The sequence below is a fragment of the Antennarius striatus genome, chromosome 18 (assembly GCF_040054535.1).
Source record: "Antennarius striatus isolate MH-2024 chromosome 18, ASM4005453v1, whole genome shotgun sequence".
NCBI classification, from domain to species: Eukaryota; Metazoa; Chordata; class Actinopteri; order Lophiiformes; family Antennariidae; genus Antennarius; species Antennarius striatus.
Genome location: NC_090793.1, coordinates 1460001 through 1487896, shown reverse-complemented (window position 1 = coordinate 1487896; position 27896 = coordinate 1460001). Strand labels below are relative to the sequence as shown.

The window sequence follows — 27896 nt, the reverse complement described above, 5'->3', positions numbered from 1 at the left end:
CTTGGCAGGTCGGAGGAGAAAAAGTAACGGCGGCCGCAGAAACGTTTGGAGCCAAAACGACGTGACTCCGCCCACAACACGCTCCCTGTCAGACCCACTTCCTGTCAATACAGGAAGTCAGATTTACATCAAAACATCTCGGACGGGCCTGGAATAAACGTTATGAAAGTCCGCGCCGTTGAAGTCGGGTTGGTTCCCGACGTTCCGCTATGTTCCGCTATCATCCGCTGGCTCAGCAGAACGCGTTACCGTAGCAACGTACGCTCGTGTTATCGCTCCAAAATACCTCAATCCCACAATAACAAAACACTTCAACCCCCTCCTCCCCCTCACCCCGTAGGGTGAGACACCCCCCACCCCCTCCCGTGCCTGGCATGGTAGGGTCTAATTCACTTCCTGTCCAGTGGGGGGGGGGCAGGAAACAGGAAACAGGCTTCCTGGTTCTCTCAGGAGGTACATTTTTCTTACGATTAGGATTCTGGGAATGCAACACAATATCTTTAGGGGGGCCCCCCCCAGACCCCCACGGCCCCCACTTCTCTAATCAAAGCCTCCAGTAGTGGGGAAGAGTTTAAAAAGCATGAGCAACACTTAGCCATCAGTTTTTTGTTTTTTTACTAAAAATTTTTTAAAAAGTCCAAAAAAATCCAAAAACAATTTTGATCTGGATTTTTTTTTTTTTTTAAACTGATTTGATTTGATCAAGTAAAAATCAACAGGTTTCAATTTAAAATTAAAAATAATAATAAAAAAAAATAATCCGCTGAAATCATTCCAGTGCTAATCAGTTAGCTTGAAGCTAACGCTAGTTCGCTAACTGTATTCAAAATTCAAAAACGACTAAAAAATAAAAATACGTGACGGAAAAATAGGTGAAGACGATGCAGAGGTGATATTAACGGAATGATTTCCAGAAGTGAAATCACTCGTTGGATTAAATCAGCAGCAGCGCCGTAAATTACGAAGCTGCTCCTGAACTACTCGCGGGGAGAAGCACTTCCACAGATCCAGGCATTTTCGAGCGCTCCTATTGGCCGCTGATATTTAGGTTTGACCTGACTTTCCCAAATCCGTCACCTGGAGCAGCTCCCGTTTCTAAGCCCCGCCCCTGATGCTTGAAGCCCCGCCCCCTACCTGTCTGTGGATGGCGGCCGGTCGCTGCGGGCCTTGCTGACTTGCGTGTAGAGCGAGTCTGAATGCTGGTGCTGATGGTGCGGATGGAGGTGGGGGTACTCGTCCCGGGGGCTGTGGGGTCGACTGTGCCCGCTGTCCAATGAGCTGTTGAGGAGGGCGTGGCCCACGGCGTAGGGGTGCTCCTCCTCGGACGCCGGCTCCGACGCCTGGCTGACGTCCAGGATCTCAGCGTAGTCGCGTTCCCGCGCCTGCCGCTCCCGCAGCTCCCGCGTCTTAGCCTGGATCCTGATGGGGGGGGGGGGGGGGGCAGCAACGGACACGTTAGCTGACAACCAATCACGAGACACCCCCTAAAGTCCCTCCCCCCCGCTAGTGTCAAAATAAAGACAACAGCGACATCAACAAGTCATCAATTATTCTATTTTTTTCTGTCCATTATAGAAGAGAGGATGTAGTCTATTACTGATGCCCCCCCCCAGCTAAACCCCCCCACCCACACACACATACAGTAACATCATAGATGATGTATAAAAGGCTCTCGCCCCCACAGCGCGTCATGTGTTCACAGAGTGCTGCTAATGTATAGATGCTACGCTGTCACACACACACACACACACACACACACACACACACACACACACACACACACACACACACACACACACACACACACACACACACACACACACACACACACACACACACCTTTGACACCCCTGTCTCGCTATTCAAACACACTGTAATCACACACACACTCTATCTTGAGGTCATTACGCTGTGAATCACTGTCAATACCGTTTCCTCCAGCTGTGTGTGTGTGTGTCTGTGTGTGTGTGTGTGTGTGTGTGTGTGTGTGTGTGTGTGTGACAGGGGGGGGTACCTATCACACAGACCACTAATTACTGCCTTGACAATTATCAGAGCTTTACAACCACTAATTACCCACAGTTCCTTTCACCAGGGCCCTTTAAGGGCAGACAGGAAGTGAAACGTTAGCGCAAAGAGGTGGGGGGTGGGGGGGGTGACGAGGTAAAGGGATATGAGGTAGGGGGGTGATGAGTTGGGGGGGGGGGTGGCTGAAAACTGCCTCCTCCATAAAAATATGTCCGCTGATCTTAAGGAAACAAGGTGTTCAATAAGGACCCCCCCCCAGAAGAGGAGAAAGGGGCGTCTGGAAATGAAAGGATTCAAAAAGTCTTTTAAAGCTCAGCGGATCTCAGTCCCCCCCCCCAAAACTATCAGGCGGTGCAGACGGAAGCGGCGGCCTTCAGGCGCTATCTTTAAACCCGCAGGAGAACTCTGTTTTCACAGGGGGGGGGGTGCAGCTCTTCATTGTGTACACAGGAGGAGTGCCTGATAAGATAAGCAGCGCCCCCCCCCCTCTCCTCCTGGTGCCCCCCCCCACACCAAGCAGTGGACAGGTCAACTGGGCCAGAGGCGAGAACGCAACCAGAGTTCCTTCAATCTGAAAAAACCTGTTTTCACGTCGGCGTTTGACATCTTAGACTGACAACAGGAAGTGTGACGCTTTTATTTTGAAAACACTTTGTTCTGTCAGGCCCGCCCAGCGCTGAAGCCGCCACCATCAGACCAAAGACCGAACCCCTCATGTGCACACACACACGAAAAACACTCGGAACACAACGGTAGAGTTGATGACGAAACGAGACGGAAAACCAAAGCCGACCTTCAGCTCCCAAAACATTTCTGTCAGGAGGAGCGTCTCCTCCTTCGTTTTCTTTGGAAGGAGGAATGTTGAGGAGACCAGAATAATCTGAGCGCCGAGGATGAACCGTCAGAGAAGCAACGAGAGGGAAAGAAACGGGACAGAACCGGAAGGAGGACCTTTGAGGTGCAGCGGGTCGGACCGATGGGTCATTACGGGAGTACTGTAGACACAGAATTTTTAACCTTCCTCCCGACGGGATGCTGACACCGCTGGGGGGCCGGAGGTGAGAGACAGGAAACACACGAGGAACAGGAGGGACCAATGGGACGAGTCGCCTCCTCCGAGTCCAACCGGAGCGAAAGCTTTGGAGGTCTTGAACCGGAACCTACGGCGTTTCGATAGTTGCGTACACACGGGCATTTTTATCCGCCCGCGAAGAGATCGTAGTGTCCAACCCCTCGGTCCAGTCGCGTGTCGGTCGAACGGCCAGGAAATCCATTCATCCCGTCAATCACAGCTGGATTAAGGCGAGCCTACGGGTGCGATCGATCGATCGATCGATCGATCGATCGATCGGCGGAGCGCCAGCGTTCACGACTCGAGCTCGGGAAGAGCGGCTAACAGAATCAGCGCTCGACGGCGAAGTCGACTCCACTTCCTCAGCGGGGTCTTCCTGTCAATGTCGGTCAATCCCAACCCCAAACAACCCATTCCATCTTTAAACCAATAACCATCCCATAATAAGATAAGATATACTTTATTTATCCCATATTGGGAAACAAAAATATATATAAATAATAATAAAAATATCAATAATTACTAATAATATAATAAATATAATAACAAATAAAAATGATAAAAAAATAAAACTAATAAAATTAATGTAAAATAATAATAATAATAATAATAAAACAAATAAATACATAATAAATAAATAATAATACAAATTTAACCTGTAATAATCACCAGTTAGTCATCTGTCACTGGACAACAGCATGTAAAACTCATTTTCCCATCATTCCTAGGGTGCGATGTGATTAAAAAATGAACATTAACATCAAAATTCCTTCTTTTTTTTTTAATCCAACAAAACATCCTGAATTTATTAGAGAATAAATTCCAATGACTTCGACATAGAAGCAGAAATAACAAAGAAGCTCCACATCCGATTAGCATAAAAATAAGCGTGCTAACGACCGACTCATCCGACGTGACATTTGAGTTAACTTTACGCCAATTAAAAATAAAGACTCTGCTATTATCATGTGATTGGCCCGTCGGCTCGGCGCCTTAAAAAAAGAATTACTAACAAAGTCTTCATAATGAGCGCCTACAGGGACTAATGGCTGCTGCCCCGACACCGCCAGCAGCGAATTAATCAGCCGGCGGGGGCAGGAGGGGCTCCGGTGTTCACGAGCACCGGCCCCCGGAACGCCGGCGCCACGCCAATGGATATTAATCCAGCTGGGAAGAGGAAGACGAAGGTGGGAAAACGTAGGGATGAAACCTTTGAGGAGGTTTAAAGAAACGGAAACATGGGAGGAAACAAACTCCTGATGTTCACGGGAAGAAAAGAGTTAAAAGACCAAAGGAATGTTGGGTAAATAAGATGAACTTAGGAAGAAGCAGCAGAAGAAGAAAGTAGAAGTAACCCACAGTCCTCCGGTGGAAAATAAATCGCGCCATTTATTCATGCTGAGTCATGTTTCACCCATTTTGCCGACTCAGCTCGTTTCTGAGCAGAAGGTCCGAGTGGCCCCTGAGGAAGAGGAGGATGCCTCACCTCTCCTGCTCCATCCTCATCTTCATCGTCTCCTCGTCGGACGCCTGCGTCTCCTCCGGCCTCCACTTGCTGGAACCCTTCCGGTCCATCTTCTCCCCCGGGCGCTCGTCTTTACGATGCTTCCCGAATCTGGAAGGCGGAGGTCAAAGGTCACAGGGAGCAGATAAAGCCTTTCAGAAGAACCGGTGGTGAGTTCAAAGGCGGCGCGGTGCGTTTAAAGTTGGCGACCATCGCGGTAATTATTCTCAGCGAGGCACCGGCGCAGATATTTCAGCCTGAACGAGTCGGCATAAAGCCGCCGCCGCCGCCGCCGCTTGAAGAAATGACTTTGGCAGCGCGTCGGCTCCCACAATGCAACTGTGCGATTATTCACATGGAAATTGGTCCGCGGAGAATATCTACAAGTTGTAGAAAGTAAACGACGAAGAGGAGCGAGAGTTAATGAAAGGAGGAGGAAGACGTGACCGAGGGAGGAGGAGAAGAAACCCGATGACTGGAGCGTTAAAACAGAAAATTAGACTCAGGTGAGGAAAAGAAAGACGGATTTAAAGAGAGATAAAAACAGAAGTGAAGGAGGACGAGAATCACAGCCTGAAAGCCTTCAAGAATTCAAGTTGGTAATTAAAGTTTGCAGAAAAGAACTGAAGGGGGAGTCGAATCGATGAGAAACAAAAGGATGAAAAGAGGAGGAGAACACAGGGACAGAGGAAACCAGGAGGAAGAGGAGGGAGGAAGAGGAGGGAGGAAGAGGAGAAAAGCAAAAACATGTGATCATTAATTCCAGAACCGATCACATATTGATCGGTTCTCCCGTCCCGACACGTGTTCCACGTCTGCTGTGCTTCTTTTTTTTTTTTTCGCTTTTCCTGCTTGGATACGGGAGGCGGGACGCATCCTGGTTTCCATGACGACGGACCAGAAGTTTTAACGAAACACCGGATTAGATCCCGAAACTAGTCCCTCTTTAAAGAGGGGATGAAGGCTGGGTCTAAGAGAAGGAAGAGGGCGAGGAAGGGGAGGAGCTTATGGGGGGCGGGGCTACGTCACCTGATTAATTTAAACGTGGTCGCCCGAATCGTTCAGGGAGGAGCGATCGATCACGGCGAGAGACGGGTGATGGTTTCTGTCTCCCGACGCTAACCTTCATTAAAACACACACATTAAGACTCATCCATCCACCGGGGGAGGGGGGCTGTCGCGCTAGCGGGGCAGGGAGGGGGGTGGCTGGGGGTAAATCATCTATTATTCCAGGCACAGTCAGGGACGCCTTTATCTGATCCAACATGTTATTATTCATGCTTTAGAATGCTAACAGGATTAGCTTCATATTATCAAAACAAGCTGAGGCTATCTGGATGCTACCTGGGCGCTATCTGGATGCTATCTGGGTGCTATCTGGACGCTAACTAGATGCCATCTGGATGTTATCTGGATGCTATCAGGGTGATATCTGTATGCGACCTGGATGCTATCTAGATGTTATCTGGATGCTATCTGGATGCTAACTGGATGCTATCTGGAAGCTATCTGGATGTTATCTGGATGCTAAGTAGATGCCATCTGGATGTTATCTGGGTGATATCTCTATGCTATCTGGATGCTAACTGGATGCTATCTGGATACTAACTGGATGCTATCTGGATGTTATCTGGATGCTATCAGGGTGCTATCTGTATGCTACCTAGATGTTATCTGGATGTTATCTGGATGCTAACTGGATGTTATCTGGATGCTGTCAGGGTGCTATCTGGATGCTAACTCGATGCTATCTGGAAGCTATCTGGATGCTATCTAGACGTCATCTGGATGTTATCTGGATGCTAACTGGATGCTAACTTGATGCCATCTGGATGTTATCTGGGTGCTATCTGTATGCTATCTGGATGCTATCTAGATGTTATCTGGATGCTAACTGGATGCTATCTGGATGCTAACGCTAGCTCCAGCCTCCAGATGAGCATCTTCCTTCCTCTCCATCCCCCTCTTCTTTTCCTCCTCCAATCAGAAGCCTCCTCCTCCTCCTCATCTGGAGGCTCAGCGGGGAGCGAACCATGAACGCCACATCATCATCACGGGTTCAATTGGGCGCTGATGTCGCGTCACGCCGCGCTGGAAAAGAACACGACGCACCGCCGCCGCCGCCGCCGCGACGAACCTCCAGTAAAGAACAGAAGGTGAGATTCTCTAAGAAAACCATCATCAGACTCCTGCAACACGTCGAGACGCCCGTCAGTGTGAGGCGCACGCGCACACACACACACACACACACACACACACACACACACACACACACACACCTACAAAATTAGCACAGCGCTAGAATTTCTGGGCACCAATCATCTTTGTCGGTGCCAAACTCACAGACCGGGTGTTGCTTCGAGCGATGATCAGAAAATAAGAGTGTGTGTGTGTGTGTGTGTGTGTGTGTGTGTGTGTGTGTGTGTGTGTGGTGTTGTGGGTTGATGATAATGACGCTTTGATTGTGATTCCTTCAAGACATGAGAGGGTCAGCTAGTGAAGGTTCTGTTGATCTCACACACACACACACACACACACACACACACACACACACACACACACACACACACACACACACACACACACACGATCAGGACCGATGAGCCAATCACAGCTGTCGGTCTGTCGACGCTGAAACAACAGTTGTGTTTTTAAATTTGGATTTTTGTGGCTCATTTGTTTAAAAATCCTTCAAACTGTGTTTGTGATCCAGCTGGGACCAGTGTGTGTGTGTGTGTGTGTGTGTGTGCGTGTGTTTGACGCTGGACGGACGTACAGCCCAACCAAACCCGGTTTTTATTATTCCAAGAAGGGGCGTGTCCGTGAGAGCGTTCCCAACCCTGGGATCAATATTTGTAGAATATTGGCGTGCAGACAGTATTGATTCGAACACGCGTGTGCACACGGACACATCTCTAAACACACGTCAACCGACGCCCGCCGACACGGACGGATGATCGCTTAGCAACCACCTGCAGACAACCGTGGCGACCCGGTCCACATAAAGCAGGATCCTTCGGTTCGGAACCCTGGAGAACACCTCAGGGAGGACGGATGCAACATCAGGGAGACGCATCTCGTTCTTTACAACATGTCCAGACGGTTCTAAGCTCGGTCTGGACCGGGACGGATCGTTTCGGTGGTTCTTACCGGAACATGTCCCCGAGCCCCTTCAGCATTCCCTTCCTGGCTTTTCCCTTCTCTTTGTCCTTCCCCCCGTCCGGCTTCTTCTTCTCCTTCTCCTTCTTCTTCTCCTCTTTGGAGCGACCGGTTCCGTTCACCAGCGGCTTCTCCGGGCCCAACAGGGGGGTCGGGTCGGCCATGGTGGAGACGGAGTCCCGCCCAGATCGGGAACTCTCCTCTGTGTCCTCCTCCACTGGAGGGGGGGGGGATGAAAAGAAAGAGAGGAAACTAATCAACTCGTCAGAATTAGCCACAATGCTAGCATTAGCCACAATGCTAGCGTTAGCCACAATGCTGTCATTCCCATGCACGAGTGCAGATGCTGCAGCCACATTTAGCGGCTAGCGCGGGGTATCGTTGTTGCTATCAGTTTGCTGTTAGCATTGTTGTTGCTGTTAGCATGGTGTTAGCGCCGCCTTACGCGTCTCCATGCCCTCGTCGTCTTCCTCCGTCACCGCCGGCCGGTCGTACGACTTGTCGATGGCCGCCCTGAAGCTCTCGTTGCAGCCCCGCCCCCTGATGATGCGTGGGCGTGGCCTGTGGAAGGGGAGGTCCCCGTTGAGGGTCGCCTCGGCGACGGCAGTCTGGAGGCTCTCCAGAGAGCTGGACTTCTTCAGTCCCAGCGACGGTCCCACGTCTCTGGTGGACGAACCTGGTGGAGGGTAGAGGTGTTAGCGGTATGCTAATGCTAAGCTAACAGCTAGCAGGTGAAAAAGGTTTGTCTCACTGATTCTGAATGATGTTTTGTTGTAAATGAGTGGATTCCCTCCTCCACATCTGTCTATGAGTCCCTCTGGACGCTTGTGGAGATGCTTGCCTCGGTCACATGACCACCTTCTTAAAGGGGCCCCTCCAGCCGCTAACACAGAACACATTACCGCTAGGGTGAAACTCTCAAGCTAGCAGAACCAACAAGAAACAAACGTTGGTGTAACGTTACGAAGACGCTGCTAATAAAGTTGATTCAAACTGGATTCAAATTTATTTAAAAAAATTTATAATTAACATTTTTTTTATTATTATTGTTTAATATTATTTTAAAAATTTTATTAAAAATTAAAATAATTTTTTTTTATCATAATTAGAATGCTGGTCGTATCGTTCAATGTTTGGATTTAATTTGGACGTCTTAATGCTAGATTGGTGGTTCTTCTCTTTTATTAATCTGTTAATTTTTCAACAAAACAAGCATAAAAACCTCTAATCCAGATTTAATCTGATGTTTTTCTGTATTTACTTGACCTTAAAAACTTATTTTAATGCCGCGATAAATAAAGAGGAGCGTTTCGAGTCGAGTTCACGCACCGGATCTCAAGGACGAAGAGACGATGAAGCGTCGCAAAAATGATGACTCAGCAACAATTTAAGAGGATGACGGAGATTTCTTTCCTCTGACTCAGCAACGTCGACACATATTTCACCAGCAGCGACTCCGAAACGACCAACAGCCGGAGCGTCCGACCTCCCGGTCGCTGCCAATTAGTAACACCCAAGGATTCTGGGATTGGATCCATGAAACGAACGTAAACCAAATGTTTTCTCGTTTTTATTTCAGTTTTGTTTTTTTTCTCTCTCCTGACATTTCAACAAGAATAAAAACTGAAGAAAATAGTTCTGAAATATTCTTTAAATGCCAAATTTAAGAGCTGCTGTTTCTCTTTCTTCGCACAGAGGAGGAGGATTTATCTCCGGTCGCGTCGGATCGACGCTAAAGTCTGGATTTGTTGAGTATTTTTTATAAAAATCGATATTTGAATCTGAAGCGATTTAAGTTTTGAAAGAAAAAAAGTTTTGTGGTTTAGTTAAAAAAAAAAAAAAAATCTTCCTCAGGTTTGAAGAGACGCAATGCATTCTGGGAGCTCTTATCCTCACAAACATCTGGGTGTTCCTCAAGAACACGGACGAGGTCACGAGAGAAGGGTCCACCGTGTGTGTGTGTGTGTGTGTGTGTGTGTGTGTGTGTGTGTGTGTGTGTGTGTGTGTGTGTGTGTGTGTGTGTGTGTGTGTGTGATGTACTGTAAGGAAAATAACCATCGGCAAAATATAGAAAAACATGACAATTTAATTACAGTCATACTTTTTGTGCGGCGGCGAATCACGCCTGACCCCGTACGGCGGCGTTCAGAGAGCAGCGGCGAAGACGTGATGAAGATGAGGAGCCAAGAGGAGGAGGAAGAACGGGAGGAAGGAGACGGACGGAGAGAAGGAGCAAAGAGAGAGAAGGAAACGGACCGGAGGTGAAAGAGACGCAACAACCGCGTGTGAATACGCCGCTGAAAATAGTCCCAAAAAACTGGCTGATTTGTCCAAAAAGAGGCGGAGCCTCCAGATGAGGTTCAGTGTTCCTGAACAATCCGTGGCGCGTTTGAGTCCCCATGACTCAGCGTCCGAATGTTTTACAGTGTGTCAGCAAAAAATGAATCACCAGAACCGGAGATAGAAGCAAGAGGCGGGGCTGGGACGGTGGGCGGAGCCTGGCCGACGAGGGGTCAGGTGACCATTTGTTTCCCACTAAATTAAATAATGTTAAAAATAATTAATCGAAGCCAATGATGTCAAAGGAATCCTCTGGGGGCGGGGGGTCAGATATAGGCTCCGCCCCCTCAGTACCAGCACTGCCATCAGAATCAGCGATGATGAAGAAGTTGAAGATGATGATGATGATGATGACCTTTCCGTGACCCTTACCTGTGTGGCTGTCGGTTGGGGGGGTGAGGTTAATCTCGTCGGCTACTGTTAAAGGAAGAGGAAACGGGTGCGGGGTCGGGGGCGGAGTCAGAGGAAGGGGGGGAGGGTACAAACATGTGGAGTTCAGTTAGTGCTCGTCACATTCCTCATGCAGCATCCAGGGGGCGCCAAAAACAACGCACACAAGTTTAAGTTGGGGGGGGGGCGCCATGCGGGGAGAAGGAGGTGGGCGAAGGGTTTAGAAGGGAGGGGCCAGTGAAGGAGGAGGCAGGGCTAGTAAAGGAGGATGAAGCAGATTGAATGGGCGGAGCCTCAAACGTCCAGTAAAGCGATGTCACACGGTCGGGAGGCGGGGTTTAGAGCGTCACATGACCTACCCAGATCCATGCTCTTGGACTTGCGCGTCTTGATGATGTCGAGCTGAGCGGCGTCTCCGAACTGTTTGGTGCGTTTCTCCGACATGCTCTGGCGTCCGAAGCCTTCCCGCCGGAACGCCGCGTCCGGATCGTTGTCGTCCGACCTGAACGGAGATCAATTTTATCGATCAGGAGGAGGAACAGCGGGAAAAAGAAGAGGAAACAGGAAGTAGGAAGCGTTCCACCCACTTGTCGACCCGGTCGGGCGGCTCCTTGGCCCACGGCGGCGTGGCGTCAGCTGGGAAGGCGACGTCATCGTGGGAGCTGGATGACGATTGGTCGGACAGGTGGGGCAGCAGGAGGGGGGGCCGGTCATCCTCGATGATGACGGTGTCGTCCTGCGGCATGTTGACGGTCGGCGACAGCTGGTAGTGACCTGGAGGAGACACGATTGGTTCATCGTTTAGTCCCGCCTCCTGCGGGCGGGTTTAATCTAACAAGATCGCAGGTGCTTCAGCCTGGAGGCGTGGCTACGTGTGACAGACACCTGTCATTCTGAAGCTAAGCGAACGCTCCTGAGTGTAAAAAGCATTAGCTTAGATTAGCTCAGATAAACTAGGGTAAGCTAACACCTCATTGGCTAAGTGTGACATCTTCCAGTCATTCTGAAGCTAAGCTAAGCTAACATCTCTTGAGTGTAGGAGGTGTTAGCTTAGCTTATCTTAGCTTATTTTAGCTTAGCTAAGGCATTAACTTAGTTAAGCTAGGCCAATGCCTCCTGAGTGTGGGAGGTGTTCACTTTTCTTGGTTTAGCTAAACTAAGCAAAGTTAGTTAGTTTAGCCAAGTTTAAACAAAGTTTAGCTCAACTAAGTTAAGCTTAGTTGAGCTAAACTCCTTATTAACTATTTGCAATATTAATAAGGAGGGCGGGGCACCTCAGGCCCCGCCCTGCAGGCTCCCGTCTGAGGTCAGGAGGTCCTCTGGATGGAGACGTTGTCTTCTAAGAAGGTCTGATGCATCATTTACGTCCTGTGGCGGCGAAACCACAGGTATTCCAGCAACTGTGAGAAACACCCCCTTACTGCCCCCCCACTGCCCCGCCCACCGCAACCACTGCCTCCCTCTCATATATACAGTATCTTTACATACAGTATATGTGTACACACACGTGTGTGTGTGTGTGTGTACACATATAAAACAGACGACTGCAGCAGGACTGCAGCTTCCTCAGGCTTGCCGGGTTCATCCACCGTCGTCTCCCCCAGCGGAGAACGAAACCGGGGTTTAAACACAGCTTTAATCCGTCCGACTGCTCTCATCCGACTGCTCTCATCCGACTGCTCTCATCCGACTCCTCCCCAGAGCCACGCCCCTTCCTGTCATCACCTCTTCTCCACCCGTCCATCAACGCTTCACGCAAACAAACACACTGATCTATTGGAGTTAATCCAACACACACACACACACACACACACACACACACACACACACACACACACACACACACACACACACACACACACACACACACACACACACACACACACACACACACACACACACACACACACACACACACACACACACACACCAAAGCGATCGATCAGCTGTGAGGCGTCTGTGCCGACATATTGTCCGGAGACCTTTCGTCCGGCGGTGCGTCCCTCTCCCTGACATTTCCTGCAGACGTTAAAAAGCAGCGACTGACAGAAGACCCCCCCCCCCGTGAAGCATGAGCACAATTTTCTGTGTTGACAAAATCTGGCAGGTGAGACCAGAATCCGTCAGGGAGGGGGGGCAACAACCTGCATTAGTATTCAAAAAACAAAGAGAGCGCCGTGTGGCCTCACCAATGGTGCGCGGCATCAGACCGGGGCGTGGCATCAGGTTGTCGTCCAGCCCCTCCAGGCCGCCGTACAGCGAATGGGAGATCCGCCGCTCGTGGTCATCGAGGGGGGTGCTGATCGTCTGCGGTCCCAGCGGGCTCCCGGGGGCCTCCTGGGGGAAGAAGGAGGTGTCATTAGCATGCTAGCAGCTAACCTGGACTCGCGTCTTTAGTCGGGTCATGTGACGCCGCCGATCCAATCAGGTGGGACGGATACGGGGGAGCTTTCAGTGTCAATCCTTAATTACTGGGACTCAAACACACAAACAACTTCTGGTGGGGGGGGGGGGGGTTGGCTTTGGGGGGGTCACCATATGGCGCCGACTTTAAATGAGACGATTTTAACGAATCGACCGTCGGATGCGGCAAAACGCCATGGCGACGCATCCCGCCACCACTCGTGATATATTCAGGATGATATAATTGAGCCGGGGGGAGGGGGTGTTTATGCAAACATCTGAGATCGATGAGAGACCGGGTGTCGGGGGATGTAAACAAACAGACACAGGACAAACGGCGTCCTGGAGGCGCGTCCACGGTGACCGGTACTCTGTGGACGGCTGAGGTATATAAATACTACTCCTACAGGGGGGGTGAAGCATCTCCCCACAACAGCCCGACGCGTTCTTCTTGATTATTAAATTAGTCCCCCCCCCCCGATGCCCTGAGGCGGAGCCTCAGGCGCCGCGTGCGAAGCGGAGACTGACCGAACTCCCAGCACCTGAATCCAACGTCTGCAGCCAACAGCAGCACACAGAAGGAAGTCAATTCATACATGCATAAGCAGAATGTAGCAACACACACACACACACACACACACACACACACACACACACACACACGCGAGCAGAAAACACACCTCCAGGCTTCGCCTCTGGTTTCAATTACCAGACAGACCGAGGGGAAATCAAAACTTTGACACACCGGGTTGGAAAGGAGAGCAGAGCAGCGAGGTGGCGCCGGAGGCAAACATGCACCCCCCCCCTTCGAACACACACACATGTATGTGCATGTGTGTGTGCACACACATGGCAGCGTGCACGCAGACGCCCGCGACTGGCCGCGGCGTTCGAGGGATCTAGAAACATGGCATTGACCAGGAAAGGAAAAGTCTGCTGTCCTGGAGGGGGCGGGGCATGAAGGAGGGGGGGCGGGGCTTCACAGCTATATGTTATCAATGACGGATCAATCAATGTTTTTTGAAATCTATCAAATCTGAACGTTAATTAAAATCACGATGAGATGTTTTTCAATCGATTTACAGAAACACAGAATTTCAAATGACGATCAATCGAAAGCCACGCCCCCTTCACTCAGCTCTTTCCCTGATTGGTCGTTCTTCACCTGGTTTCTCTTGGACACCCTCCTGGCGACGATCAGCTGGATCATCCCTCGCTTGTTGCCTTCCGTCGACATGGACTTGCGAAGCGTTTCCATGGCGTCCTGGTTGGTTTTGCCGAGCAGCGATTCGCCGTTGACGGCGATCAGCTGGTCGTTGACTCTCAGCCGGCCGTCCTGTCGGGACAAGGGCCAATCAGTGTCTATCATGTGTCAAACATCATCTAATCTCTCAAAAGAGGCGGGATTTAAGGGGATTATTATGGTCTGTCAATGCCGCCGGATGTCCTACCTTACATGCGGCGCCGCCGTTGATGATGGACTTGACGAAGATGCCAAGGTCGGCATGGTTCTCCTTGGAGCGGTTGCCCTTGACGCTGACGCCCAGCCCGGCGGACCCAGAGTCGCTGAGGGGGATCTCGAAGGTCAGGAACTCCCGCGTCCCATCAGGGGTCAGGACAAGGTCGTCCTCCTCCGGCTTCTGCTGGAGAGGAAACATCAGGTTTAGATCCGCCCGGTTCTCTTTCTGGTCCAGCGAGGGTTAAACTTTGACCCTCGCTGGACCAGCCTATGGAGGTATTAGCATATTAGCGGTCCCTGCGGTAACAGGAGGTCAGTCAGGGGGCGGGGCTTCGTCAGCCGCGGAAGGTTTATTTGTGTTAAATGCAGCAAAGATATTAAAGTTTATGAAAATCAGGTTCTTAGACAAGCAGGCTAGAGCCGTCCTCTGATTGGCCGCTCCTAGAGAAGAGCTAAAACCTGAAGGATGGCGTGTCAATGCTTTAGGAACCAATCAGAGGGGAGAATCTTCAGGGTGATGAGGTTCTCTGAAGTTACTGGAGCCACTCTTCATCAGACCCAAGACCAGAGACAAAGAGTCAGAGACCTGAGACCAGAGGCACAAGACTCAGAGTTCCCGAAAACCAAAACCAGAGACTAGAGACCCAAGACCAGAGAGAGACCCAAGACCAGAGAATAGACACCCAAGACTAGAGCCTAGAGACTACAGACCCAAGACCAGAGACCAGAGACTAGAGACTAGACACCGGAGACTAAAGAAAAGAGACCCTAAACCAGAGACTAGATACCAGCAACCCAAGACTAGAGACCAGAGAGCAAGGACTAGAGACCAAAGACCCAAGACCAGAGACCCAAGACCCGAAACCCAAGACTACAGACCAGAGATCAGACCCACCACACCTGTACTCTAGACCCTGAACCTCAGACAGGAACAGCTCCATTAGCCCTGCATGCTAACAGTCCCATTAGCCCTGCATGCTAACAGCAGTTCACTGACAAGCTTAGAGCTTCTTTTTTCTTCCACAACAGGTGCTTCTCTCTCTAGTCTTTCTCTCGACCCCCCCCCCCTCCCATCACTCCCCCCTCCCTCAACAATGAGCAGCGATTCTCTCTTGCTTATTATTTGACAGCTGTCCTCTGAATAGTCGTGCGAGCGCGCTCACGTCTGGCAATTATTGTGCACGTCTAATGAATTCAATCACGGGGCTCGGTGTCAGCATGTCATTAGCTCCCTTTGTTTGCTGAGAGAGATGGAATTGCTCTGGGTGGAGTAGGGGGGTGGAAGAGAGGTGGTGGTGTTGGGGGGGGTAAAGAGAGAGAGGGGGCAGAAATAAGAAGGAAGGGGAAAAAAAAACGGTGCAGGGAGGAAGCGGGAGAATAAAGCGTGGTGAAGCGCTGCCAAGGTGTCGGCAGGTTCCACACAAATGAATCCCAGCGGGAATTATTTCCGATAAAACGGAAAACAAAGCAGCAAAAAACACAAAAACAAGAAGAAATTAATTATTGTGAGTCTAATTTAAATAAAATTAAATAAAAACCCAAAAAACTAATGCGAATTAAAAAAAACAGACGTAATCCTCTTAAAGGTGGTTTAAATGACAAAATATAAGAAGCAGATTCATAATAATAACGTCAACGATATCTGTTCATCTAAATATTTGAGGAGTTTATTATGAAATCATTAGGATTTAATGGAATAAATTAAATTTAAATGCGGTGGCGGCTGTTAGCCGTTAGCTCGATATTAGCGCCGATATTATAGAATGTTTTTGATCTGATTGACGTTAAAATATGAGTAAAAGGAAAAAGAAAATCCAGAACGGGGGAGGGAATGAATTTCAAATTAAAAGAGGTTGAATAAAGGTGAAAAGAAACTGATGGATTAAACATTTTTTGTGTTAAAACAAAGAAGAAATGAACCAAAAACGAAGGAAAACCAACATTTAGGAGCTTTAATTCAGCTTTAATTGCATCTCGAGGTTCTGATGACATCATCTATCTTCCTCTTTGGCCCTCTCCATCACTGATCCTCCACTTCATACTAGGATTCATCCTCAGCGCTCGACTCTTCTCTGCGTTACAGAATCAATCTTTAGTATTAAGAAACATCAAAGTGAAGCTCTTTTCTCTCTCTGTACGTAACTCTCTCTTTTTTGTACATAACCCTTTTTTTGTACGTAACTCTCTCTCTTTTTTGTACGTAACTCTTTTTTGTACGTAACTCTTTTTTTGTACGTAACTCTTTTTTTGTACGTAACTCTCTCTCCTATTTTGTACGTAAATCTCTTTTTTGTACATAACTCTCTCCTTTTTTGTACGTAACTCTTTTTTTGTACGTAACTCTTTTTTTGTACGTAACTCTTTTTTTGTACGTAACTCTCTCTTTTTTGTACGTAACTCTTTTTTGTACGTAACTCTTTTTTTGTACGTAACTCTCTCTTTTTTGTACGTAACTCTCTCTTTTTTGTACGTAACTCCTCTCTTTTTTGTACGTAACTCTCTCTTTTTTGTACGTAACTCTTTTTTTGTACGTAACTCTCTCTTTTTTGTACGTAACTCTCTCTTTTTTGTACGTAACTCTTTTTTTGTACGTAACTCTTTTTTTGTACGTAACTCCTCTCTTTTTTGTACGTAACTCTCTCTTTTTTGTACGTAACTCTTTTTTTGTACGTAACTCTCTCTTTTTTGTACGTAACTCTCTCTTTTTTGTACGTATCTCCTCTCTTTTTTGTACGTAACTCTTTTTTGTACGTAACTCTTTTTTTGTACGTAACTCTCTCTTTTTTGTACGTAACTCTCTCTTTTTTGTACGTAACTCTTTTTTTGTACGTAACTCTTTTTTTGTACGTAACTCCTCTCTTTTTTGTACGTAACTCTCGCTCTTCTTTCGTCCGGTTCTTTTCTCTCCTCTGTCAGAAACCAATCGCGGCTGAAGTCCGACTTCGTTCCAACTTCGTTCCAACAAAAGTTTTCAATTCAACGGCATCTGGAAAAGTTGCTTGAGGGGAAGTAGAAAAAAAAGATGGAGGTGGGCGGGGGGCAACGGGAAAGAGAGGGAGGGGGGAGGCGGTGAAGTGTGGAATTGGCGGAGGGAAGTCGGGCGTGGAGGCATTGTTGCTGCCGACTGTCGCCCCCTTTTATTCATTCTCTCTTTCCTCACTTTCTATCAGTGCATTCACCCCCCCACAGACACACACACACCCCCCACACACACATAACCCCCCCCCATCTCTCCCTCCCCCCTGTAACAAAACGAACAACATTCCGGCCCACGTTCTTTCCTGTCGTTCAGGCGGGGATGTTCTCTGGTGGAGGTAAAATCCGTCTCTTCTCTCCTCCTTTCTGATGCCTCCTGCAGGAGGAAGAGGAGGAGGAAGGGGAGGAGCCTCCAGCGACAGGTCGTGTGTCTACAGGTGGACGCTGTGTCACATGACGTGTTCATGAAGAGACGACACCCCCACCAATCCTCTGTCTGTCCTGACAGTCAAACTCCAACCCCCCCCCCCCCCCCCCCCCCCCACATACATACTCTAACACACACACACACACACACACACACACACACACAGAAGCCATTTAAATCCACATCCAACCCGGGGCGATTACACCGGCAGCTGCTTCACGCCACCCCGTGTATGCGTGCACCGGTGTGTGTGTGTGTGTGTGTGTGAGGTGTGTCTGAGGTGTGTGTGTGTGTGTGTGTGTGTGTGTGTGAGGTGTGTCTGAGGTGTGTGTGAGGTTTGTGGGAAGTGTATTTGAGGCGTGTGTGAGGAGTGCCATATGGTTGATGTGCTTTTGACTTTGTAATATATAAATGCAGTCTATGTAATTGTATACCCTCTGTGTGTGTGTGTGTGTGTGTGTGTGTGTGTGTGTGTGTGTGTGTGTGTGTGTGTGTGTGTGTCCAGGCCAGGTGGGAGCTTGAAATATGACTTTAATTAAGCCTCGGAGGTAGAAGAATTTCTGATTGACTCGTACGGGTCACCGAGGCTAAGCTAGCGCGCTAACATCACCGTGGCTAAGCGAGGGCGCTAACATCACTGTGGCTAAGCTAGCATGCTAACATCACCGTGACTAAGCTAGTGTGCTAACATCACTGCGGCTAAGCTAAAGTGCTAACATCACTGTGGCTAAGCTACGGTGCTAACTACCGCAGCTAATCTAGGGCGCTATCATCACCGCGGCTAAGCTAGGGTGCTAACATCACAACGGCTAAGCTAGGACGCTAACATCACCGCCCTAGCCAAGATAGGGCGCTAAGATCACCGTTGCTACCACCACTGCTAAGCTAGGGTGCTAGCAATCCTACAAATTTACGGACCACTAACGATTCCCTTTCAGATTAAAAGCTCAAACAGCTGTAGACCAGATGATTTATGGTGACCTTTCACAATAAAAGTCACTTTGAGAACAAAAAGAATTTTTCTTTAAGCTGCGACTCTTTTCCGAACATCAGAAACAAATAAAGAAGCATCGTGGTGATGACATCATCGCCAACAAACCCCGCCCCCTCTCAGTTAAACCACGTGTTGATTTGCTGAGTCATGTTCTGCCGCCGCTGCCAGACTGCAGCTTCGCGAGCGGCTGGCTCGCAGACAGGAAACGTGACAGATAGCATCTCGGCGCGGCGCGGCGGCTGATGGCTTCTCGACGCGGCGCTGCTGTAATTTTCCATAACGCCGTGTGACTAATGGCGTAAACAATGGGGCCAAATGTTCATGTGATGGAGCCGTTACGGCCCCATCAGGACCGGCGCGGAGACGGATGCCTTTGATCAGACGACTATTGTCAGACGCAGGTGCAGGAAAGAGGAGCGGCGTCGTTAAAGCGTCTTTAAGTGTGTGAGAGGAAAAGAGATGGAGAGGAAGAGGAGGGATGAAGAGACGTAACAGAAACAAACGAAAGAGGAGGATTAGAGCCGCTGGACGGAGAAGGAGAAAAGACCGCAACATCCTGGACTCAACATTTCACCCTGACCTACACATTTTTGTGCCTCTGGCTTCCTGAAAATGTTGGTTTTTGTTTCGTGATTAGATCTCATCAGGTTTCAGAGATGTGTACCTAAAAAGGTATAAAAGTAAAAATTTGACCTTGACCTAGTTTTTCAAGGTCATGTTTGTGACCTAATTTTCATCCCCTTGCCTCCCTGAATCCAACGCTTCTCGTTTCATCTTTCTATCTTACCCAGTTCCTGAGATATGTGCAAAAAAATGTACAAAAAGTTGAAGTTTGACCTTGACCTACGGTAGTTTTCTCAAGGTCATCATCTCATTTTTATCCCCTTTGCTGCCAGAGTAATGTGCTTTTTCTCTCATCTTTCTATCTGCAACGGTTGTGAAGGTAATTTGAAGATATGAACACACGAACACTGACGATTACAATACATCGCCGCCTTGAATCAGCTTCTAATCAGGTAAAGAAAGGAACCAATAAAATGTATATATCATTTAGGAGCAGCTGTGTGAAGCTAACTGACTTCCTGTTCATGGATTTTGAAAATAAAACTACATCTACTACAGGAACAGGCCCACCAACTGGAGCGTTGGGGAGGAGGAGGAGGTGTTAGGTTGGAGTCTTACCGGATCTCTGGGGAACTGCGTCTGAGGCTCAGCGTTCTGAAAGAGAGAGGAGACACAAGCCAATCAGAATCAAGAAAAGGTCTTTCATTCAAAGTTAGACGCCGAGAAAACATTTTAATATTAACCCTATAGAAAACCATCGGCGGGGAATTTTCACCCGAGAAACTGTGTTCACGTGATTTTTAACATGTTGTGTTTTTAAGTAAATCTCATTGGGTCCTGGGGGGCTTCACAATCGGCTTTGGTGTCCAAAGCTGTGCCTGTTTTGCTTCACCAAGAAAATCTCGAATGGACCAAGACCAATATTCCTGTATCATCATTTTTTCTTTTTTGTTTTCTTTTTTGTTCTCAAATTCCTAATTTTTTAATAACTTTGGAACATTATTTTAGCCCCCCCCCTCCCCCATGATGCTTTTCTTTCATTTTGTTTGACGTCACAGTTGAAAATAAACGAAAATCTCTCATTTGTTGTCATATTTTGATAACAAGTACCTTTTTGGGGCGTACAAATCAGCCGGTTAGCGATGGTGTTAGCATCTTAAGCGCTAGCGTTCAGGGGCTAATGCTGCTCTTTTTGAAGACAGAAGCTGCATCATCATCATCATCGCCCTTCGTCACCCTCTTAGCTTATGACACCAGATTTGATACATTAGCGATGGTTAGCATGAAGTCGCTGACGGCCATGCTAACAGTCGCTAATGTACGGTTAGCATGGTATGTTATCTGAGGGGCGGGTTAACATGAAGGGGGGAAGGGTGGGATGATAAACATACCGGTTCTCTGGGGAGGAACGCCTCCTCCTGCCGTAGAACCAGGAGCCCCACGGCCCCGCCCATGGGTGTGGCCCTGAGCAGAGACACCACCTCCTCCTGGGTCCGCCCATTCAGGTCGACTCCATTCACCTGAGAAGACACAACAGATCTCAATATGTATCCACCGCCCCGTTACGCCATGTTAGGCTCCGCCCCATTAGGCCCTGCCCCACTAGGCCCCGCCCTAACCTCCAGCAGCCTATCTCCCGCCTTCAGCCGTCCGTCTTGAATGGCGGCTCCTCGAGGCAGGATGTTCTTCACATAGATGGGCGCCGAACCACCAATGGGGACGTCCCGCGATGTGATGCTGAAGCCCAGCCCCTCGGGACCTGTGTGTGGGGGGGGGGCGTTACCACGGGAACAGGGTGGGAGGGCAAAGGCGTGACACCGCCATCCAAAGACATCACCACACGCGTTACCTATCCATCTTCACATGGGCGGATGCGATAGTGTCTGTGAGAACTGCCGGGAAGCCCAGGGGGCGGAGCCACCAGGAACCAATAGGAGCGCCTGCGTCGCTTATCATCGATAATCTGCACGGACAGTTGAACGATTTTCCGACAATCGGGCAAATTTAGGACAGGAAATGATTGAGAATCGCACTTCCTGTCAGCAGAGAGCTCAATTAGCTCGGCCATGAGCGATTGAACGTTATTTTCTTCTTGTAAAGTGGGAAAGTTGTGCGATGTAATCAGGGGAACACTCCGCCAGAGCGCCGCTTCAGCCCCGGGATGTTTTATTCATTCCTCCTGAAATTAAATTAATGCCAGAAATTGAAATACGACTTCTGGCACGACGCGTATTAGCCTGTCTGCGGCCGCCGAGCAAAGCTTAAGTGCTCCTGTCGACGCAGATGATGATGATCAACAAACTCCGCCTCTGAGGGAGGGGCTTCCATATCGCCGCGGTGCACCACGAGTTAACAAGACAACGCTAAGGGTGTAGCGGCGTCTAAGCTTTAATCCCGCCACCGCGGCAACAGCAGAATGCTAAAATATTTAGCTTCACATCCTCCGCCTCATCCCTCAAGCTGACGAGCCAATCAGCTCCAAGCAGGCGGATGCGGGCGCCGTTATTCGCCGCTAAACGCTGTAAGCGTTCCCAGTTTCTTTTGAACTTGTTAGCTTGATGATGTAACGGCGGTTAGGGTTACGGTTTGAGGATTCTGGCGTCTGATTGGAGCGTGTAAACGGCGCCGGGTTTAATCCGTGCTCCAAGCGAGAAAAAAAAAACAAAAAACCATGCAGACGAGCCCAACGGCATCATGGGAGTCGTTGATAATCTTCTAAGAGTCTGTTCCGACAAGTGGGAACAAAAACAGATAACACCATGACCGAGAGCAAGCCACGCCCCTTGGAAGTGAAGAAAGCAGTGCATTGTGGGTATCAGACTGAGAGAGGGATATGCTTCAACTGGCCGACGCCGCAGCATCCTACAGCTGCTTAGCAATTGGCTCCCTGGCAGCGGCGCCTGAACTGATGCTCCGCTGGCGGTGGTCGCACCGAAGACATGCCCCCAAGTTGCGACATCGCACGCGCTCAGAGTGGGGGGCGGTCCTTCTGCTCACCTTTCTTCAGCTGGATGTTGAGCCTCCTCCCCACTTTTTTGCCGAATCCTCCCGTAGGCGTGGAGGTCGACGCCCTTTGAGGCGAGTGGGCGTGTCCTGTCGGGGGCTTGGCTGCAGAGACCGCTGGGTGGGTCAGAGGCGGGTACCCGTCAGTCAGGTCCGGGTGCGGGTGGGTTTGCGACCCGTGTCTGCGGATCCGGTGCGGGGCGTGGTCGGTACCGGAGGCGGAGCTTCCGGTCAGGGAGTCGGGGCTGAAGCGCCCCGAGGCGTAGGCGGGGTTCCTCTCGGCGTGCGCCAGCTGCTCGTAGTGACCCTTCATGGACGACGGGACCACGTGGAACATGATGAGGGGGGAGCGCATGGCCTGGCGGAACATGTTCTGGGCTCTGGGACACAAACAGGAGGAACGTTAAGGAGCGAGGTCCCCACAAAGCCCCCCTACACACACACACACACACACACACACACACACACACACACACACACACACACCTCAAACACACTCTTACTGTTAGCATTAGCAGCTCCACAAACAGACTGAAGTCCACCCCCCTGACAGCCATATCAGATAATCCCCTCACTTGGCTGCAGATGAAGGAGACCCCCCCCCCCCCCGTGTGAGCTGATGTACAGTTAGCTAGCTTATGCTGAGCTCCTTGTTAGCACCACCTGTTCACACAGAAGACTCTGGTGTGGCTTGACAGCTGCATGGAGGTCCAAGAGATGACACCCCCCACCCTAAACATGCCCCCCTTACCCCAAACATGACCCCCCACGCCCGCTAAGAGCTTCACTGTGAAATTCCAGGCACATTTTCCCAGCCCCTAATGACCGTCCCTCAGGAGGACGCTAACTCCAGTGGCCAAAGTGACTGTTGACCATACATGGAAGTTTGCTTCCTAGCTGCTGATGACATCACAACAAGGTTTTTTTTTAATGTCCTCATAGGAAATGGCTAGTGTGTATTCAGGGTTAGCAAAGCTAGCTTAGCTGCGTTAGCCTGAAGGGTGGAGCTAACTTCAGTATTTCCTGGCGGGTAGTAAATACAATATGGGGAGTTGGGAAAGTCTTCTCCCAAGAATCCTCCAAACAGAAGGAACAGGAAAGGTGAGGAAGGCCCACTTAGCAGAAGTTAGCTTAGCATGGCACAGGCGTCAGAGGGGAAGAAGGAGGAGCAAAGCAGCAGGAGGCAAAGATCAGAGGAGCCAAACAGGAAGTGGAGGGCCCGTCGGCGCCGAGCCGCTGCCTTACTGTTCGAAGCGGATGTTTCTCAGATCTCCGTTATTGATCCGGACGATGCAGTCGTTCTCCTGGAAAAGGCCCTGCTGCTCCGCCTTCCCTCCGCGCTCCAGACGCTTGACCAGCAAGCCAAGAGTCCTGAAACATTCACACGTTCATGTCAGAGACGGAAGACCACCAGCCGATTCAACATGGCGGCAACAGCGGCGAGATACAACGGTTCAGGATCAAGGATTCTCTCGTCTTTTATTTTGCATCACAAAACTGATTTCTGAGACATTTTTTCGCTCCCGTGGCGGGCGAAACAAAATCCGCCCTAAAACGAGCTACAGCTAATTGCCGCCTGCAAATGAAAGGAGCGCACGGCGAGGTCCTGTCATTCTCATCATCAGCCTTCCGACAAGAGGAAGCCGTTTGTGGGGGAGGCCGTCTATTCAGACGCCATCAACACATTTGGAAGCTTCGCCCGCCGCCGTCGATGCGCCACAGGTGTTCGTTCGCCGCCCTCCAACACGCCTCCTGCCCTTTTGTCTGCGCTTACAATGACGAGTGTTTCCAGTCTGACAGGAAGCGGCAGCGTCAAACTTGAGCGGCAGGCGGTTGGGAAGGGAAGCTGATCCGTGGCACCGCGGCGAATCGAGCCGCCGTAATCCGGTGCCCCGGACCGGCTTAAGCCTCCCCGCGCCGCGGTTGCGAGAAGCTAACGACACCTGAAAGGACACTTTGTGGAATAAACAGTCAAGCAAATCCAGCGCGGGTCGGCACAGACGGTGCTAAGCCAATCCGGTGGAGGTGGCGGGAGCGAAGGTCACAGGAAAACCCGACGAGATCGGTCGCTCTCGCGCTCAATCTCGCCAAAAGGCGGCTAATTCAATACGAATGAGAATGTGATTACTGAGGGGGGCGACTGAAACAGTTCAGAGACGCTTCAGCTGATTGGATTGGAGTGGCGACACAATACGATTTGCTCTGGAGAGACTATTTCTCTGATGAAAGGTTGGGGCGACACCCACTGACCTTCACCCAATGAGGGAGAAGTGCATTATAAACGTGCTTTTAGGTGGATTAAGTCTCGTACAGAGGAGAAGGATGCGATGCGGAGCGATGAAGTGCTCGCCAATCCCGTTAATCGCTAATCAACCCGACCAAAAAATCTGCGGAACGTCTCGGGATATTTCAACCAGATGTGAAATTCCTCTAATTCCTCCACAGCCGTGTTGCAGCTGCAGGCGTGTTTGCAGGCGTGTTTGCAGGCGTGTGTGTGTCGGGTCCTGTTCTGTGTTTCCTTTGAATCGGGTAAAGTCGACCTGACAGCCGCCGCCGAGGAAGAGGAGGGTCCCCAGAAAGAAAAACAGCCCCGTGATTGATCACCACCAACAGGCAAATGGCTTCACGATGTAGGTAATACAAGAATGTGTGTGTGTGTGTATTTGTGTTACAACAATGATTCAACAGGTACATTTATTTAAAACAGTAGGTGTTATAAAGTTAAACTTTCCACTCCTGATGGGGATGTGGATTTATTTTGACCTCTGAGACAGGCTCCGCCCACTTTACCTGCGGTCCCTCCCACTGAAAGGCACCACGTGGATTCCCAGGGGCCCGCCGTCGTTTGACACCTCCACCAGTTTGATTATGTCTCTGGGAGACGGATGGAAGATGGAGAGACGAGGGTGGGGGTGGGGAAGGGGTGGAGAGCAAAGAAAAGGGGTGGCGGCACCATGTGGGGAGAAAACAAAAAACAGAACAGGAAATGAGACGATGACAACGACAGAGTGGTGTAAAGAAAAAACGAGAACATAGGAAGGGGAGGAGAGATGGACGACAAAACTAATCAAAGAAACTAAAGACGTGTGAGGGAGAAAGAAGAAACTCAAGACGAAAGGAAAACTCTAGCTTCACATCCAGGGATAAAGAAACCCGATAAAGTAGATCCTCCAGATACGAGTTTAATCCGTTTCGTGACTGAACTCATAAGTAAAACATTTCCCCATTTAAAATAACTAAAATCATTTGAATCCATTAGTCTTGTAAAAAAAAAACCTTAAAACCCCTAAAATATGAATAAAAACATATTTTTATCAACCAATAGAAACGCAGACTTTACGTATGTATAATTAATTATATATATATGTTGCGTAAACAATTTTTAAGAACGAGAAGAAACGCCAAAGTCACGAGAACACACGAGCTACGTCTTTACTCCACCGACGAGAACGAGATCCGGTTTCACTGATGTTGCATCCATCCGCCAACACGTGGTAAAGAACGAGATACGGTCTCGCCGATGCTGTATCCATCCAACAACACGTGGTAAATAACGAGATGCGGCCTCAGGTGATGTTGTATCCATCTGCCAACACGTGGTAAAGAACGAGATACGGTCTCGCCGATGTTGTATCCATCCACCAACAAGTGGTAAAGAGCGAGATGCAGTCTCAGATGATGTATCCATCCGCCAACACGTGGTAAAGAACGAGATACGGTCTCACTGATGTTTACTGAAGAACAGGTTGTATCTCAGGTTTTCGCTCATATCTCAAATAACTCGTATCTGGAGGTTCTACTGTTTGACCTTTGACCGGGCTGTAACTAAACCTCTGATCCAGCTGCTCTGATTGGCTCTCGTGTTGTCAGCTGAGAAATGACAGGAAAACAAACGAACATCCTACCTGCATATCAAACTGGAAGCATGCAACAGAGCAAAACAACAAAACACAGTTAATAACAGGAGTGATGGGGGGGTAGATGGGGGGGGGGTTAATGGGGGTGCGTGGGAGACGAGCATCACTCGTTTCCAGCAGGAGAGAATTATGCAAATGAAGGAGCAGACAAGCCTCCTTTAAACCAATAGAATCAGCTGATTGGCCTTCAGAAAAATTCTCCTTTCGTTCTGGTTCTCTGATTGGACGACTTACTCTAGTGACCTCACGGGGGCGTGGTCAATGCACGAGTCGGCTCGGCCAACCGGATCGATCCGGCCGTTTTCCTCCCCTCTGGCCTCTTCATCCTGAAATAAAGCACAGGAGAGGAAGATGAAGGAGTGTCGTCCTCGCTTCTGATTGGCCGACGTTAGAGGAAGGAACCCGATTTAATATGACTCCGCCCCCCTCGCCCCCTAATCAGCTGATCGACGAGTCAAACCTGGAACCATGGAAACAGGGCGACACGTCTCATCCTTCTGACACGAGACGAGTCGCTGTCCTGACAGCAGCGAGATGAGCAGATCGGGGGCGGAGCTAAAACACACGCCCCCCCACCAATGAACGCCGTTCCCTTGAGAGGAGGGAAGGAGGAGGAGGAGGAGGAGGAGGACATTAAAGTTTCAGGGCGACACCTGAGAGGGTGGCGGCCTCATCGGTATCAAACCAGCTCGCCGCCCAGGTGGCGGCACGGTTGCCATGACGCTTTCATCAAATCATCACGAGGAGGAGCTCCGCCCCCTTTTGATGATTTCCAGGAAGTAGGAATAAAACAAGAATTCTAGACAGACCGACCGGCGGGAGCGGCGCCTCAGTTGGGGGGGCGGGGCTACTGGCGGCGTCCCAGACCACCATTAGCATGTCCTGCTGACTCCGGCGGGGGTCATTAATAATTCAGGGGGCGGGGGTTAATGGTGGCGGGCAGGTACGAGCGGTCGACGCCCCTTCCTGCAGAGTCATTGTTAGTTTCCTGGATATAGAGGAGGAGAATCGGGGGGGGGGTGATTAAACATTAATGGGAGGATGCCCCCCCCCCCAGTTGAACGCTGCTGTCACATTAAAACCCAAAGATCAGAGGTGATGAAGAGCAGAGGAGGAGGAGGAAAGAGATGGAATAACACACACACACACACACACACACACACACACACACTTTTTTAGTTCCAGCTCCACAGCGACACCTACTGGTCAACTCTTCATCATCCAGAGGTGGACTAACTTATCCACACACACACACACACACACAGATGCCGCACTGAGGCTCGGCGTGTGTGTGTGTGTGTGTGTGTGTGTGTGTGTGTTTCTGGTTCTCCGTGCAGCTGCAGGATAAATCATGCAGACCTGAACCGTTACCTCATAAATCAGCTCAGAGCCACTTCCTTTGTGTGTGTGTGTGTGTGTGTGTGTGTGTGTGTGTCTGTGAGCATGTTTTGAAATGGAGCGCATGCATTATGAATGTGTGTGTGGTTCCCCTCATAGAGTTCTGCGGTGTGTGTGAAAGTTTTATCTGTATTTATTGTGTGTGCAGAGTGGATGTGTGCATAAACCAGCGCTCACATTCCTGCACAGGTGTGTGTGTGTGTGTGTGTGTGTGTGTGTGTGTGTGTGTGTGTGTGTGTAGAACATGTAGAATAGAACATTG

The 27896-nt window shown here is 49.6% G+C and overlaps 1 protein-coding gene across 8 annotated transcripts in view; it reads right to left on the bottom strand.

Moving 5' to 3' along the window:
• The window catches only part of pard3ab (par-3 family cell polarity regulator alpha, b), an 85211-nt gene that overhangs the window by 27496 nt on the left and 29819 nt on the right, over window positions 1-27896 (bottom strand). For 5 of the 8 annotated variants that reach the window (XR_011038883.1, XR_011038882.1, XM_068341696.1 and 2 more), the window contains exons 6-22: window positions 26471-26562; window positions 25110-25193; window positions 23565-23690; window positions 22314-22699; window positions 20936-21075; window positions 20708-20836; window positions 19935-19970; window positions 14348-14539; window positions 14062-14232; window positions 12683-12830; window positions 11081-11267; window positions 10853-10995; window positions 10476-10520; window positions 8209-8439; window positions 7755-7980; window positions 4587-4715; window positions 1135-1419 (exon numbers count right to left, since the gene is read on the bottom strand). Coding sequence is in view for 6 of the 8 variants with exons in the window: in XM_068341696.1 (XP_068197797.1) it covers window positions 1135-1419; window positions 4587-4715; window positions 7755-7980; window positions 8209-8439; window positions 10476-10520; window positions 10853-10995; window positions 11081-11267; window positions 12683-12830; window positions 14062-14232; window positions 14348-14539; window positions 19935-19970; window positions 20708-20836; window positions 20936-21075; window positions 22314-22699; window positions 23565-23690; window positions 25110-25193; window positions 26471-26562 (2750 nt within the window). In the remaining 2 variants the exon portion in view is untranslated. The remainder of the gene's footprint in view (window positions 1-1134; window positions 1420-4586; window positions 4716-7754; window positions 7981-8208; window positions 8440-10475; window positions 10521-10852; window positions 10996-11080; window positions 11268-12682; window positions 12831-14061; window positions 14233-14347; window positions 14540-19934; window positions 19971-20707; window positions 20837-20935; window positions 21076-22313; window positions 22700-23564; window positions 23691-25109; window positions 25194-26470; window positions 26563-27896) is intronic. The other 3 variants (XM_068341697.1, XM_068341698.1, XM_068341699.1) reach the window with 3 other exon arrangements.